This window comes from Pollachius pollachius (assembly GCF_949987615.1).
Source record: "Pollachius pollachius genome assembly, chromosome: 3".
Lineage (NCBI taxonomy): Eukaryota > Metazoa > Chordata > Actinopteri > Gadiformes > Gadidae > Pollachius > Pollachius pollachius.
This window is the reverse complement of record NC_136936.1, coordinates 10,264,326-10,281,771: the sequence shown is the minus strand read 5'-3', so window position 1 is coordinate 10,281,771 and position 17,446 is coordinate 10,264,326. Positions and strand designations below refer to the sequence as shown.

The following is a 17,446-nucleotide window of genomic DNA, read 5'->3' as shown; positions in this document are numbered from 1 at the left end:
ATTTGTGTATTTTCCATGTCATGTTGTTGATTGCAAATGAAAGTAAATGTATGCTTGATATTATGGTGTTGTTGGCTTATGTTAGCATACGTGCTTATCTGATACATAATGTAATGTGTGGATGGCTAATGTCAGCATATGCATGTTATATGTAATGGTGTTGAACCCTTATGTTAGCGAATGTATGCCAAATGTAATTAGGTGGATGGCTAATGTTAGCAAATGTGTGATAAATGTAATGGTGGCTAACGTAAGCATACTTGTGCTGGGTTTAATGCAGGTAAGCTGGACAACTCCTACATGGACGACAGCATCATAGACATGGGGGAGATCGACGTGGGGCGCAAGGTGGCCCAGCAGATCCCCCCCGGCTTCTTCTGGAGGGCCCAGGTGTTCGTGGACCACCCCATGTACCTGAAGTTCAACGTGTCACTCAGCAAAGACGCCCTAGTGGGGATCTATGGGAGGAGAGGACTCCCTCCCACTCACACACAGGTGGGGGAGGCTGAAAACACACACACACACACACACACACACACAGACACACAGACACACACAGACACACATTCACATACACACAGATACACATACACATACACACAGACACATAAACACATACACACACTGTACTTCTTTGTGTTTGTGTGTGTGTGTGTGTGAGAGAGTTATATAATTTAACACATTACATAATTTACCTTTTTGCACCATTGTAAGAATTGAGGGGTGAAGATTGATGCCCCACGGGCATAAACACACACCCATACATCTATATATGTATATCTATATATAGAAGCAACTGGTCTACATAATGCATAACTCGGTTATGTTTCCATTCTCGTCCTGTATAAATAAGTTGAAGTCGCAATTTAGTTTTGAAAGAAAAGTTCTACTTTATATACCCCCCTGAAACTCACTGTGAAATCAGAAGCACTTTCAATGCTCTCCCCCATTCTCTGCCAATCACTTGCTTTGTTGTCCAAAGAAGGCCATTTTCTCAAAGCGTTCTGACGTCACCGATGACTCACGAGACACAGCATTCGACAGAGCAGTGTGCAAGGAAGCACAATGCTTCTCGTTCCACATATTCATCATCCATGTGCGGCACACAATCCCAATATGTAACACTATTAATCGCTTCTGACCCGGGTGTGGATCCGCGAAGTCGACACCGCTCTGCTGGGGTCTGTTGACAAAACTGTTCAAACGGTGGAGTGTGGAGGTCCTCTGGGAACTTGATATAAATGTCCAATGTGATTTATTTTTCAATCAAAAGATTAGGGGCCTGGTCCCCCACTCCCCCCCCCATATCCTCATATTTTTACATTAGACAAAAATAATCCAGCCAGGGAAATCGTCATAGGAGGCTGTGTGTCTATGTGGCTCTCGGCTGATGGGATCCAAAATGGCGTTGGCGCCCGGATTTCCGTTTTGATGCAGATAAAAAGGGCTGACTCATTGTTATTCATTGACTCAGTGTTTACACGAGGCAAAGGCAGTCAAAGCAGCTGTTGTTTGGGCTGCATAACGCATAACTTTTAATTTGTTTTTTTTTGTAATTTATACCGGAAGTTTTTTTATTTTGGTTTTGAATTTTTAACGGCCGGAACAGGGAGGTTTTCTCAGCGACGCCAATGGCATTATCCGCAAGGGTGGTGGTGGTGGTGGTGTAGGCAGGGAGACGGATCCAGGCTGTGGGTGGTGCTGTATGATGAGTTATTAATGGCCACCAAACGCTGCTCCGCCACTGTAAAGAGGCGTGGCAGCAGTCTCTCCTGGTGTGCCCCTCTTAATGGCTCGTCTGCTCTCCGTCCATCTGCCCATCTCTGCCCTTCCTCCTCCTCCTCCCCCTCTTCATCCTCTTCCTCCTCTACTCTCATTTCTCTTTCATCCCTCTCCCTGGCCCCATCCCCATCCATCTCTCTCTCTGTCCATCTCTCCGTCTCTCTTCTTGCTCTCTTGCCTCATCCATCGTCGTTCTGTCACTCCTCCACTCTCTGCTCTCTCTGCCTCTCTCTTCCGTCTTTCTCGCTCTTCTCAGCACCTCTCTCACACACTCGGTCTTCCTAGCCCCTCTCCTCTCTCTCTCTCTCTCTCTCTCTCTCTACTTCTCTCCCCCCTGGTCTCTTTCAACCTTCGAGCTGTAAAAAAAAAAAAAAAAAAGAGTATTTTTAAAGGCTTCCTTTGCCAAATGGCCTGAAAGAATTTCCAGTCTCCGTAACCTCCTCTGAGTGAGCCAGGGATCTTAACTGTTTGGTGAAACTGTGGAGGTAGTTGCTGCGGGATTTATAACCTCTGCCTGTCATAAAACAAGACGTTTTTAGTGACACACTTATATTTATATTTTATCCTAACATTATGTCAATTGTCAAATCGTAATTGTACTGTCGTTGCTGTTCTTTTGTCTTCCTTGTAATGCTTTGGCAGTTGTTTTATGACAGTTTCATACAACAAAAAACTTTTTTATATGGCACCTTTTAAAAACATTGTTTACAAAGCACTTTACCAGACATAAAAATAATCTTTCACCTCTCTCCCTCTCTCTTGCTCCCTCTCTCCTCTCCCTCTCTCCTCTCCCTGCCTCCCACTCTCCCTCTCTCCCTCCCCCATCTCTCTCCTCTCCCTCTCTCCTCTCCCTGTCTCCCTCTCTCCCTCCCCCAATCTCTCTCTCTCTCCTCTCCCTGTCTCCCTCTCTCCCTCCCCCCTCTCTCTTCCTCTCTCTTCTCTCTCTCCCTCTCTCATCTCCCTGTCTCCCTCTCTCTCTCTCTCTCTCTCTCTCTGTCTCTCTCTCCCTGTCTCCCTCTCTCTCTCCTCTCCCTGTCTCCCTCTCTCCCCCTCTCTCTCTCCCTCCCTCTCTCTCTCTCCTCTCCCTGTCTCCTTCTCTCCCTCCCTCTCTCTCTCTCTCTCTCTCTCTCTCCTCTCTCTGTCTCCCTCTCTCCCCCCTCTCTCTCTCTCTCTCCCTCTCTCTCTCTCTCTCTCTCTCTCTCTCTCTCTCTCTCTCTCTCTCTCTCTCTCCCTGTCTCCCTCCCTCTCCCTCTCTCTCTCTGCCGTCCAGTTTGACTTTGTGGAGCTCCTGGATGGCAGGAGGCTGCTGGGCCAGGACAGCCATGGCCTTGGAGGGCCCTGCGGGGCTGCAGCGGGCCCCTGCTCCCCCTCTCCACCCACGACACCGGCTTCATCCAGTACATGGACTCTGGTATCTGGCACCTGGCCGTGTACAACGACGGCAAGGACACCGAGACCGTCTCCTTCCTCACCACCGCCATCGGTGAGCAGCTCCGCAGCGCCTCAATCGCCCGCTTCTTCTTTCTTCTTCTTCTTCTTCTCTTCTTCTTCTTCTTCTTCTTCTTCTTCTGTGGTCACAAGTCAATTCAAGTCAACTGTATTTGTATACTCCCTTAAACATAGCTACAAAGGGCTTCCCAGGCCCACATTATAACCCTCAAGCCCAAGTTACCGAATGCCATTTAGCATTTTCTTTTCAATATTTCAATATACTTTTATTGAAACCGGGACAAAAGGACCCAAATATAGGCAAGACATTATTATATATATGTATGGTCCTGAGCTATGCTAAGCTACCCTGTGCAATGCCTTTCAGTCACCACATGACGTTTTTGCCACATTCCACTATGCTGTATGGCGCTCCGCTATATACGGCCACACTACATGCCACCGCACTATGATTCTCTGTGCGACGGGACTCAAACCTATTCTGTTCTTCTCACCCGACGTGTTACCGACCTCATTGCGATGGAGCTAATCTAATCACGGCGACTCGCCCCGTTCCACATCCGCAGCCCGCCACCGACTGGGAAGCGCTGGTTTAGGGAGCGTGTCTGTTACGGAAGTGCCGGTTACTCAAGGTGGCGGGAAATATCATAAAATCAGAACTTTAGCGGCGGTGCCTCGCCGAGCTGGTGACTGGGGCTCTGAGCCATCATAATACACTCATCAGGCCCAGTGTCTTCTGGGAGTATTAGAGGTCCGGCTTCTGGGAAGGACATTTGCATACAATTCATCGTGTGATTGTAGGCTCCTGCTTGTGCCATTTGTGATCGCGGTTTGATCCAATTTACATCTGATTTACATACATCAGAGCGAGAGAGAGAGAGACATCTCTCTCCTACTCTCGCGCTCCCACCCCCCCCCCCCCCCCCCCCCCCCCCCCCCCCCCCCACACCCCCAGCACCTGCCGATAATCCGTAGTGAGCGGGGACCGCATGGCACTGGGTCCAGACGGACAACATCCTCTCTCCCTGGAGGTGGATTCACCCGGGGGTCAGCTCCTCTTTGTTCTCCCCGGAGCTGCCGATTAGCAGTGGTGACGTGGGGGTGTGGGAGGGCGACAGGTGTGGTGTGGTGTTTCACAGCGAGGACAGCTGTGGAGCGGACGTCCCCTGCTCTGTAATTAAAAGCCTCGGGTCTACGGAGGGGGGCCGCGGTCCATCTGTGACAGGGGGATCGATGAGATGCAACACCCTGGGCCTGCGACCGGAGATGGACCTCTTACCACCGGCGGCCTCCCCCCCCCTCCTCTGCAGTGCTAACACCAGTACTTCAATGTTTTACCAAACGGTCCTGCCGCTCCTGCTCTTGTCTGAGCGCATGAAGCTTGAGGATCCCTTGGTGGCCTGGGGGTTGGAGGAAACGGAGCAGTGAGACCTTGCACCTTCTGCTCACCTTGGAGACTCTGCTGTAGCATCACGATGGAACACAGGACGGATCCGGAGCCAGATTTCCCCCCGTGGTAGCCAGGTTGTTGCCATAGTCACCAGCTGTCACTATGGTTAGCCAGGGTGTTACCATTGTTACCAGGGTGTTGGCAGGGTCGCCGGGGGTTGCTGTCCTGGCAAATAGGCGGTTACCGTAGTAGCCAGCGTGCCGCCACTTTAGTCGGCGAGTTGGTGCATGGTAACCAGGACGTTGCCATTGTAACCAAGGTGTTGCCATGGATGCCGGAGAGCGACAATGGTAACCGGGGTGCGTCGGTTGCCTGCACGGGCACAGGGTGAGTCGGGATGGGAGCTGGACGGGGCGGGTCCCGGGTGCGGTGGTGTGATCAGCTCTGAGCAGCACAGAGGGAGGCAGCGGGGACCGTCCTTAAATGGGTCGCTGCTTAGGTGCCCTTCAGTAGAAATTGAATTTCACTGACTGCCTGAATTGTATTGAGCCATGGAGGAATAGAGCTGACCTTCAGACAGTGCTGCAGAAATACATGAGAAACAGCATCCGTCTACTAGAGAGCCTCCTGCGCTGTTTCTGGGGAACTGTAATGACTTTTTTTTTTTGCTCTGACAGCGTGTGCGGAGAGAGAGAGAGAGAGAGGGAGAGGGATGAGAGAGAGAGAGAGAGAGAGAGAGAGACAGAGAGACAGAGACAGAGAGAGGGATAGAGAGAGGGATAGAGGGAGAGGAATGGGGAGAGAGAGAGACAGAGAGGGAGAGACAGAGAGAGAGAGAGGGAGAGAGAGGGATGGAGGGAGAGGGATGGGGAGGGAGAGAGAGAGATAGAGAGGGATGGAGGGAGAGGAATGGGGAGGGAGAGAGACAGAGAGGGAGAGACAGAGAGGGAGAGACAGAGAGGGAGAGACAGAGAGAGAGAGAGAAAGAGAGGGAGAGAGAGAGGGATGGAGGGAGAGGGATGGGGAGGGAGAGAGAGACAGAGAGAGGGAGAGAGAGAGAGAGAGAGAGAGAGAGAGAGAGAGAGAGAGAGAGAGAAGAATCATCTTGTGTTGTGTGAGTGTTTTGTTATTCATCTGGTTAAAATGGAGAGGCCTCTTGGCTGAGTATCGTGGGCTGGTTCCCTAGGTGTCTGGCTCAGTGTTCAGAACCAGGGAGCTCTGCAGCACGCATCCAGTTGTTCAATCGGCCTGCTGCCAGACACACGTACATGCAGGGTCAGTCCACCCTCTTTTCTGCCTCCCATCCACTATAACCACTGACACGGCCAGCACTACTACCTCCACCTCCCCTACCAAAACTACAATCACTCACGACAACACCTCCACTCAAGCACCACCACCAACACTACCATCACCACGCCCACCTCCTCCTCCACTACCGACACCATCACCACCACCACCACCTCCACTACCAACACTACCATCACCACGCCCACCTCCTCCTCCACTACCGACACCATCACCACCACCTCCACCACCAACACTACCATCACCACGCCCACCTCCTCCTCCACTACCGACACCATCACCACCACCACCACCTCCACTACCAACACTACCATCACCACGCCCACCTCCTCCTCCACTATCGACACCATCACCACCACCTCCACCACCAACACTACCATCACCACGCCCACCTCCTCCTCCACTACCGACACCATCACCACCACCTCCACCACCAACACTACCATCACCACGCCCACCTCCTCCTCCACTACCGACACCATCACCACCACCTCCACCACCAACACTACCATCACCACGCCCACCTCCTCCTCCACTACCGACACCATCACCACCACCACCACCTCCACTACCAACACTACCATCACCACCACCACCACCTCCACTACTGACACCACCACCACCACCTCCACTACCAACACTACCATCTCCATCACCACCCACTTCCACAGATACCCACCACCACCATCAATCCTCCAGCACCACCACCATCCCCACCCCCACATCCAGCACCACCTACTCACGGTGAACCACACAAGAGGCAATAGAAATCTTAGGGTCAGTGTCTCAATACCTTGGTTTATCAGAAGCTCTCCCTCTCTATCTCACCCTTTTTGTCTCTCTCAATCTCGTTCTCTCGTTCTCTCGTTCTCTCTCTCTCTCTCTTTGTCTCTTTCTCCATTCTGTCTCTCTCTCTCTCCCAGTCTCTCTCTCGTTCTCATTCTCTCTCTCTCTTTCTCTCTCTCTCTCTCTTAGTCTCTCTCTCTCATTCTCTCTCTCTCTCTCTCTCTCTCTCTTTGTTTCTCTCTCTCTCTTTCCCCCTCCCTCTCTCTTTCCCCCTCCCTCTCTCTCTCTCCCTCCCTCTCCCCCTCCCTCCCTCCCTCCCTCCTCCTCTCCCTGGCTGGTTGATGGCTGCTATAGGTGGCGGTGGAGAGGCATGGCGAAGGCGTTGATTAAAGCCGCCTGCCGTCCCCAGCAGCTTGCGCTCTGCCAGGCCCCACTACATCACACTCCTCCTCTCATGGAGGCCTAATGAATCTCAATGACACCCTGTTTGATTCACTGATTTATGGGCTTGCCTGCTGCTGGGCGTCGCGTCGGGGGGGAGGAGGGGAGGGCGGGTGGTGTCCCGCTACCACCTCGCGCCATTCTTGATCGAACCGGCGCAGGAACGAGCTCATAGCGAGCCACGCTAAGGAGGGCTCGTCGAGGAGATAATTGGTGCGTGCGAGGGGGATTGGTAGGATTTGGCCGTGGTGGGAGAAGCAAGGGCTGGAGCTGTTGGTTCAGCAAACCTCAGACGGCAGGAGACCTGGGAAGGAGAGGGGATAGTGTGGTGGGTATGGGGTTGGACTCCCAGCGGAAAAGTACGGGTTAGAAAGTTGTCTCAGTTGTCTTACCTGAAGGCATCCCTGAGCTAGATGCCGTTACCCCTACCTGCTCATTAATTAACTGTTTCCCGATTCACCGCCAGTCGCTTTGCATAAAAGTCCTGGAAGAAGTCTAAAAAGTTGAAAGTCGACGTCTTTGTTCTCTTTGTAGGGTGGTCTGTTCAGCAGCCAGTTTTGGAAGAAACTGCGATGAAACCCCTCACAGGAATCTCATTATTACCGCAGTATTTCCACTCATTATTTATTCATGTTTTTTATCTTCATATTCTTCATAAGAGAACTAGAGGACTGGTTGGGGTCCAGTCTGGCTTCACTTCTTTACTTTTGAGCTCAGCTCCGGATATGCAAATGCTCCGTCCCCGCTGCTCCTCTCCAACACACACACAAACACACACACACACACACACACACACACACACACATACACACACACACACACACACACACACACACACACACACACGCCTGCACGCACACTTAAGCACGCACACACTCAAGTACGCACACATAAACACGCACAAAGGCACACACACACACACACGTACACACACACATGTACACACACACACACACCCACACACACACAAACACACACACACACACACACACACACACACACAGCTCCCCAGGATCCTCCTCCATTCCTCCAGCCAGGCCTCCTCTCTGCTCAACAGGGGGCCAGGGAAGACAGGAAGTGTCCGCTCCTCTGATTAACACCAGCATGCCAGTCCCCCCTGAATCCCTCCAGCATCCACAAACCATCACCTCTCTGTCGACACCCTGCCCGCTCTATCTCTCTTTGTCTCTCACTTTCTCAGGTTCATCTCTTGTTCTTTTTCTCTTATTATTTATCTGCCTTGTTCGTTTTAATTATACTCCCTTACTATCCCTCCCTGTCCCTCTCCTTGCTGTCTCTCTCTCTCTCTCTTTCTCTCCATAGCCCTATAATGTCTCCCTCTCCTCTCTTTCTTTACCCGTGCCTCAGTCATGTCTCTTCTCTCCCTCCAGTCTCTGTAATGTCTCTCTGCCTTCATGTTTCTATTATGTCTCTCTCCCCTCTTTCTCCCTCCCAATGTCTCTGTAATGTATCTCTCCTCTCTTTCTCTCCCTCTCCATGTCTCTGTAATGTCTCTCTCCCATAACCCTCTTTCCCTACATGTCTCTATAATGTCTCTCCCCTCTCTCTCCCCCATGTCTCTGTAATGTCTCTCCCCCCTCTCTCCCTCCATGTCTCTGTGAGGTCTCTCTCCTCTATCTCTCTCCCCATGTCTCTATAATCTCTCTCTCTGTCTCTCTCTCTCTCTCTCTCACTCTCTCTCTCTCTCTCCCCCCTATGTCTCTCCCTATGTCTCTGTAATGTCTCTCTTGTCTCTGTCCCTCCATGTCTCTATAATGTCTCGCTCCTCTAACTCTTTCTCCCTCCATGTCTCTTTAATGTCTCTCCCCTGTCTCTCCTTCCACGTCTCTGTGATGTCTCTCTCCCCTCTCCCTCCCTCCACGTCTCTGAACGGTCCCCTGTGCGTTCTGTCCTTGGTGCTGATGCCTGACTCTCCAGAGTGGAGAGTGAAGCTTCTTCACAGCTCATGTTTCTCAGCTCTCCACGGAGCAACAAAGGGTCTCTTTGTTCCTCCGGTTCCACCTCAGAGGCAGGCCGCGACGTGGAGTCAATGGAGATCACTGAATACTTTTCTGCACCATTTGGGCTTTAATTCGACGAGCAGCGTCGCGTTTCAGGATTCCTCCCACTGAAAGGAATCCCGTTGTGTTCGGTCGGGTCGTTCTTCGCCAACACACGGTGGTCGCTGAGAGATCCCATGATTCGCGATTACGAAAGCGTATCTAGAAAGCGTTATTTTTTTTCTTTTTCTTACTTCATCTTCCGAAAATGTCCACAGATTACAAGCGGTAATTGTTGTGGTGTCTTTATAAAACTACCATTCATTCTCACATCCTCAATTCTTCTTTTTTATCGTGTGAGAGTTGGGTCTTTGTGTCGGCCTTCCATGTTACATATATAGTGGTCGTGTGTTTGTGGCTCTTTATGTTATTTGTGTTATGTTATTCTGTCAGACCCATTCTCCGGTGTTCCTCGTGCCCTTGCTTCTGATGGACCGACGTCCGTTCCCCTGTGCAGGTCTAAAACGTGGCTGGTATTTAGTTCTGCCCACAGCGACGTCATAACCCTCTGCAGTAAAACACTCACAACAGCAGAACAGCCTTGTGTCTGTTCCACCTTGCATTTATTGTGAGACACTGGGTAACCATGAAGCACAGTCTCCAATATCCTTTTCTGAACAGGAAGAAGGTTATAAAAACAACAGGTTTTCATATTTAGAGAACAGTGTAATAACATTAATCATGAGTACACAACAAAATTAAGAAAATGTGATCCAGTTCACACATGCAGATATGACCGCCTCGCACTCTTTCAATCTCTTTCCTGCATTGCCAAAATAAACTACCCTCGTCGTGGAATCACGCAAACACACACACACACACACACACACACTCACTCACACACACACACACACACACACACACACACACACACACTTCTTTATCAGGTCGCTCAGCGCTGGACGCCGCAACGTTGGCCCTCGGCCCACTTCCAGCCAATAAACAAGCTCACTTCAGACCCCATTTCCTCAATTATTATTGGTCCTCGCCGATTGATTTCATCACGTTTGGAAACTCTGCAAAACACCCCGCCGTGAAATTAAAAGGCCGGACGCGGAGGAGTCGACTGGCGACATTAGGTGGGGAGGAGGGGGGAGAGAAATGATAGAATGGAGGAAATGGCTCCCTGTCACTCAGACTGCTCCCCGCTCTGTTGCAGACTCCATCGACGACTGCCCCAGCAACTGCTTCGGGAATGGGGACTGCATCGCTGGCACCTGCCGCTGCTTCCTGGGGTTCAGAGGAGCCGACTGTGGTCGAGGTGAGACGTTAGCTTTACCTAACTCGCCCTCTCTTTCTCTCTCTCTCTTTGTGTTCGAGCTCTCTATCTACCTCCTGCCGCCTCTCTCTGTCTCTCCCTCTCCTGCTCTCGCTCTCTCTTGCTCTCTCTGTCTACCTCTTGCTGTCTCTCTCTGTCTATCACTCTATCCACCTCTCTCTTGCTCTCTATCCCTCTTTTGCCCTCACTTATGTGCTCTAACTATCACTCTCTCCTCTTTATTTACCTCTTTCTCTCTCTCTTCCTCTCCACCGAGCTCTCTTGTTCTCTGTCACTCACTCTGTCTTTCTGTATCCATCTATCTTCCATCTTCCATCTCTATATGTCTCTCTTTCTCTGCATCACCCTCCTCCATTGTCCTCTTCCTATCTATCTCTGTGTCTCTCTCGCTCTGTCTCTCTGTCTCGCTCTCTCTCTCTCTCTCTCTCTCTCTCTCTCTCTCTCTCTCTCTCTCTCTCTCTCTCTCTGTCCGTCTCCCTCTTAGCTTCTCTCCCTCTGTATCTCCATCTCTCACCTTCAGTCTGGCTCCCTGTAACACCTCAGAGGGTCACATCGGTGTCAGACGTGGTAGAATCAGAGCAACAACAATCACATTGGTCCTATTTCAGTCTTCCATGAATCAGTGCACTCGGATATTGCAATTCTTTGTAATGCATTATTTTCCAGTATTGACCGGGAATGCACAGAGACCGTATGTAATTATAGAAATATACGGTGTGTATGCCTGCTGCTGCTCCTCTGGTCTGTAAGGCCATCTGTTACCTTGGTGATGATCACTGCTCCCCTCCTGTAATTTGCTTTTCGCACAGAGTTCATGACATTTTTAGAACGGTCGTTCATTTCCACGGGTCGGTCGGTTACGTGGGTCTTTCCCCGCTTCCGCAATCTGGGCCACGTCGGAGAGCAGATGAAGCCCATTAAAACCCCCTAGAAAAGGAGAAACACTAGAAAAGAATGAACCGGGAGTCGAAAGTAGGGCACACTGTCTAGCACGGCCTGCCGCCGCCGCCGCCGCCGCGCCACCGGCAGCGACCCGTCGCTTGGAACACACTCAAGACAGACTCTGGTTCAACCAGACGGCGGGTGAAAAAGAGACCGGGGTTTACATGCTTGTGTTGGCCTCTCTCCGCCCTGTCTCCCCCCCGTACCCTCTCCCCAGCCTCCTGTCCGGTCCTCTGCAGCGGCAACGGGCAGTACCTGAAGGGGCGCTGCATGTGTCACAGCGGCTGGAAGGGCTCCGAGTGCGACGTGCCCACCAACCAGTGCATCGACATCACGTGCAGCAGCCACGGGACCTGCATCGTGGGCACCTGCATCTGTAACCCGGGCTACAAGGGGGAGAACTGTGAAGAGGGTGAGCTCGTCGTTCCTCACCGTTTGGTTGTTTGATGGGCTTTACACTAAGGCTGCAATATTTAATCAGGTCACATTAGTTGATGCAGTAATAGTCATTAGCTGACTGATTATTTAACAGTTAATTAACAGTTAACTAATGTTCTAGTAATGATTTACTAATGGTGTTCATATCATCTAGGATATTCATTTAAACATTATTAATTGGGTTAGGGTTAAGGTTAACCCTAACCTTTACCCGATTAAATAATGTATTGATTAATACCTTGGTTAACAAGAACACCATTACCTTAGTGAACATAGGCACAATGAGTAAACGTTTACTAGACCATAACTTAACTAAAACAATTGTTGATTAGTTAGTTTATTGTTAATTAATGCTTATTTCTGCCTTAACTAATGTGAATAAATGTTTATCATTTACACTTATGTTTGTTTGTTGTGTGTTGATGCTATTGTGTTCTGGTGAGTTTGAATAGCGCCGTACGTGACATTGCACACAAGTGCTACAATATTTACATACAATCATTGATCACGCTTTTACCCGGTGAGGCTGAAAACAATCAAAGCTTGCAATCAAAACTGGAATTGCTGGAATTGTAAAACACGTAAGTGCTGCCCAACCCAGTTAAGAAAAAGTTGGGAATGAGAAGGGAATCAAAAGTTATCAGAAAGTCTGTTTATATTTATAAATTTATATATTTTTATGTATTCCTTCTTATGAGTGCATAATAGTTCCATCTCCAGATACAGAGATAGACCAGCACATCAAAGTGTGTTCCAGACTCAACACAGGAGCTGAAAACATTGATATGTTCTCAGAAGAGCGGGGTCTTAAGAAGCTTCTTGAAGATAGGGATGGGTTCTGCAGCTCGTAACGCTTCTTCAGAGATAAGTGTGTTTGTGCTAATTTGAGCTTCAAACCTCATCTTGTTAAAAGGCCTTATTTGCTGAAACATATTGAAGATTACTCAGAAATGTGTGTGTGTATATATATATATATATATATTAATATTCATTATATATATAAAGTCTTAGTTCCGTAGTATTAGTAGGTAATCAAATGAAGCACTCTACTCTCCCAGATTGAGACACACACACACACACACACACTGGTAGCGGTGTGTGTATGAATACATTACCAGCCCCTGCATTAGTGATGACGGATAAGAGCCGACAAGATAAGATTGAAAGAAGCCATTGTGTTTCGTCAGCTCTTGGCAGCTCCCATTTCAAAATGAAAAATGGAGGGTCGGACGTTGATAAATGAGAGCTGGTGACATCCATAGGGTCCTATTCTATTTTGGTTCAGCTTTCGCACCACCAAGGAGAAGGTGGACCCTGGGCCCTTTAGCTCGGTAGCTTTCTTCTGCGCGACCTTCAAGCGTCGTGATTAATTGCCAGGAGAGCCCTGGTTGTCAGTTAGCCTCTGATCCCTGTACCCCGCTCCAGAAGCATCTGCTGGGAGGCCGCAGATCCAGTTTGTGTCGCCTGCTAACGGCGCTTTATGCCCGTTGGTGCTGTAACGGAGGGAGAGAGAGAGGGGCGGGTTGGTGCTGCCGGCACTGGTTGCCATCTGTGTGTGTGTGTGCGTGCATTGTAGTGTGAGCGTGTTGTATAGGTTCAGCAAGTTGACGGTTGTTTTTTGTAAGAGGCCCACTGTACAAACTGTTGGACTTCCTGTGACGGAAGCACCGGTGTTAAATTTACATATAAATCCGATGGGAGAGGGAGCGAGAGGGAGAGAGGGAGGGAGGGAGGGAGGGGGAGAGAGGGGGGGAGAGAGAGAGAGAGAGAGAGAGAGAGAGAGAGAGAGAGAGAGAGAGAGAGAGAGAGAGAGAGAGAGAGAGAGATGACTGACTAGGGCAGGTCATGTCAACCCTGCCTTAATAACGGGGTTCTTTCAAACTGACTGTGAACGGAGCTAAAGACCTCTGGCACTCACCAGGTGTCCCCACTCTCCCACCCCCGGTCCCGCCTCTACCCCACAGACTTCCCATTGGTACCAACTGTGACAGACGCACACAGGCACACGCACACGCACACACACACTGCAAACAAAGGCATTTCCATAGACCCATAAGCACACCTCCACACACACATGAGTGTGCATACACACACATCGAGACACACACACTCTAACAGAGATACACACACACACACACACACACACACACACACACACACACACACCATACAGGCGGTTATTGTTGAGAGAGCTGTAAAGAGCAGACTGGCACAGTTTTCAATCTGGAGAAAAGTTATTCTTGTGAGAGTGTGTTGAGCAGTGTGTGTAGTAAGTAATGTGTCTGTGTGTGCGCATGCATGCCTATGTTTATGTGTCCATGTGCGCATGTGTGTCTGAGTCACTGCGTACTTCCATGCCTGTATACATGTGTATAATGTGTGTGTTTGTGTGCGTGTGTGGTTTGTGTGTGTTTATGTGCATAGTGTGTGTGTGTAGTGTGTGTGTATGTATGTGTATAATGTGTTTGTGTGGTGTGGTTGTGTGTGAGTTTTTGTGCATGGCTGTGTGTGTACAGTGTGTGTGTGTCTGGGGCAGTAGAGCTTATTATGGTCTGAAGGCAGAGTGTCCAGAAGGACTGAGGGCTGAAGCTGCATGCTGATGCTCTCTGTTCCACCGCGGGACCGTCTCTTTAATTTGCTTGTTTGTAAACCGCGTCCCTCACTGGCTCTCTAAAACGGGCGCTCTCTCGGGCGCGTGGGCACGTGATCGCGTGCACTTCATAGTGTGCACGAGCCAGGTCCTCCACCCGTCATGATGGAGGCACTTGATCTGATTCGGTTCTCTGGGTGAATGCTGTTGCAGAGTAAGACCAGCTTTTGATGTGATGGTCTAACCCTAACCCTATTGATTTGATTCTTGCTATTAATACATAGGGTTACATAGACCAACAACATTTAGCCTATTTTTGGTGTTTTAGATGTTTCATAGTGTGGGAAAACAACTTTTATTTTAATGCAAATTATTTGGTTATATATACTGACAATTGTTGTTCAAAATCCCATTTGTATGTGTGTGTGGCTGTGACTGTGTGTGTGCACACTCTTGTGACTTTTGTGTGCATACATGTGTGAGCCAATACATGAATTGGATGTATGCCTGTAAAATGATAACCTGACGACAGATGGTTTGTAACACAAAACCATCTGGGAAGTCCTCCTCGCAAACAGTTTGGATATGGGCAGGCACTTAAAAAATAATAGTTGGCAGGTGATTGGATGAACCATCTGTCTATGCATGTCTATCACATATCACGCAGATCACGCAGTTCCTTATAAGGCGCCGATTGGGCCGAACCACCGGTGGCCGGACACAAACGCATTACTTGAAGCCCGGCAGGATGAATCCTTGCGGGGGTTTGTAATCTCGCGAGTCCAGCCGCCTCTGAAGGTTAATATAAAATCCATGCATTGACACCTAATGTCGGCCATTTTGGATCCTCTTTACAGTGGACTGCCTGGACCCGACGTGCTCCGGCCGGGGGGTGTGTGTGCGCGGCGAGTGCCACTGCTTCGTGGGCTGGGGCGGGCCGGGCTGCGAGAGCCCCCGGGCCTCCTGTATGGACCAGTGCTCCGGCCACGGGACCTTTCTGCCGGAAACGGGAACCTGCGGCTGTGATCCAAAATGGACGGGCCACGACTGCTCCACAGGTGAGATAACAACATACGATCCGACATGTAGATTAACACATAGTCATGGCTGATGAAATGTCATCGTTGGGCAATAAATGGTCTGTGTTGGGGGGAAGGGGGTGCGGGGTAGTTAAGTTAGGGTGTGTTGTTTGAGACCCAGGAACAAAGTCCTTGGTTCGAACCCCATGTCCACAGTTTACATGTAGACAACTTACCCCTACCCGCACATCAACGACCTGTTTTACTTTTGATAAAAAAGCGACAGTAAATAGATGAGAGCCCTAAACTGAGGATTTATCTATTATTCATTTAGCGCTGCCTTGCAACAACCAGGTAACCTGAATGGTCACCACGGTAACAAGCATGGTGGAAAGCTGCTGACAGCTCAGTGTGCTGATTCTCAAGCTCCCAACTGCAGTCTAGTATAGTCTGCTATGGTCCGGTATGCTCCGGTTTGGTGTAGTATGTTCTATTGTGTCCTGGTAGGGTCTAGTATGGTCTGGTGGGGTCTGGTATGGTCCAGTATGGTCTAGGATGTTTCAGTATGATCCTGTATGGTCTAGTAAGTTCTGGCATGGTTCAGTAGGGTCTGGTATGGTTTTTATGCTCTGTTTTAATCCAGTATGGCATTTTATGGCCTAGTGGTATGTCTGCAAATTGTACAAAACAATAACACAAATTTATAAAAAAAGTAGACTTTATAACGATAACATCAAAACCAAGATAACCATATGGGATGTTTTCTATTCCCCTTCCAATAAAGATCTCCCATGTGTCATCAGGTATGCAGCTTTCTCTCTCTCTGCGGTTAAAGGATTAAATAGCCGTGTTCTTTCATAATGCTTCTGACTCAAGAGTCCTGATATCAGACAATGGATCAAGCAATGGCAGCGTGGTGGAGCTCTATTTGATGTCCCCACCTCCCACTTCCTCGTCCTCCACCTCCCCCTACACCCCACCTCCTCCTCCACCTCCACCTCCTTCTCCTCCTTCCTCCTTCAACTGGAAGATTTAACAATGCCCGCAGGGAGCCAGAAGTTTGCCTGTGCCAGTTCCACACTACTAGTCTAGCTGAAGCAGCCCACACGCTGGCACACATACCTGAAGAATCCATTACACCACTAGTCCTATGTGCGTGTGTGTGTGTGTGTGTGTGTGTGCGTGTGTGTGTGTGTGTGGGTGCGTATGTTATCGGACGGCTATCGCCCGTGGGTGTCGATCGGGCGATGTTACATCACCCAAACGTAACCGATACACTTACAAGAGTTACGGGACGATTCTGACAACTCTAGGTGTACCTGTTTATGTCAATGTCAGACCGTCCAGCGTTCGTTAAGAAGTACATGACTTCTGAGTTGTGTGTGTGTGTGTGTGTGTGTGTGTGTGTGTAACCGTGACGACGGTAGTCACGCTCGTCGACTGCCGACCCTGGCCGATGCGTCAGCTCCAGTCTAATTCCGTTTCACATCTTGACATTACCCCGACGTGCTTCGCCTCCGCTGCGTCAACCCTCAGATGAAAGCTGGCGCGCTCTCGGAGAACATCGCCGCCGGGGGGGATTCCGACGTCCTCCTTCACATTCCGAGCATACGCGTTGACCTATCAGGTAATCCCGTGGATCGGGAGAGGGAGACGCGCGGCTAGTCTGAGCTCGCCTGGCTCGCGGCGTATTTAAAGAGCTGATGAGTAGGGGTCTTTATCCCCCCCCTTCAGCCTGTAAATCCCGGCGCTTTCCCTCCCCGATACTCTGATTGGAGTCCGCTGCCGCTGAAATTATAGCGCTCTTGTTCTCGGTAGCCGCACAAGCACGGGCGCGAGCGATGTCTTCCTCTCACCGTTTGGTACCCGACAAACTTTTCCGTCTTCCCCCTAATCTGTGTGCACAGTCGGTAGTTACCGGCCGTAAAGCGCCGCCCCAGGGTATATCCCGTCGTTTTTATG

General features: G+C 49.9%; 1 protein-coding gene across 1 annotated transcript in view; it reads left to right on the top strand.

The window, feature by feature from the left end:
• tenm4 (teneurin transmembrane protein 4) overlaps positions 1-17,446 on the top strand; it is a gene marked incomplete at both ends in the record, with an annotated part of 154,725 nt that overhangs the window by 58,989 nt on the left and 78,290 nt on the right. The window contains 6 exon segments of the mRNA XM_079732971.1: positions 281-495; positions 3,053-3,139; positions 3,142-3,265; positions 10,376-10,477; positions 11,655-11,849; positions 15,323-15,523. Coding sequence (XP_079589097.1) covers positions 281-495; positions 3,053-3,139; positions 3,142-3,265; positions 10,376-10,477; positions 11,655-11,849; positions 15,323-15,523 — 924 coding nt within the window.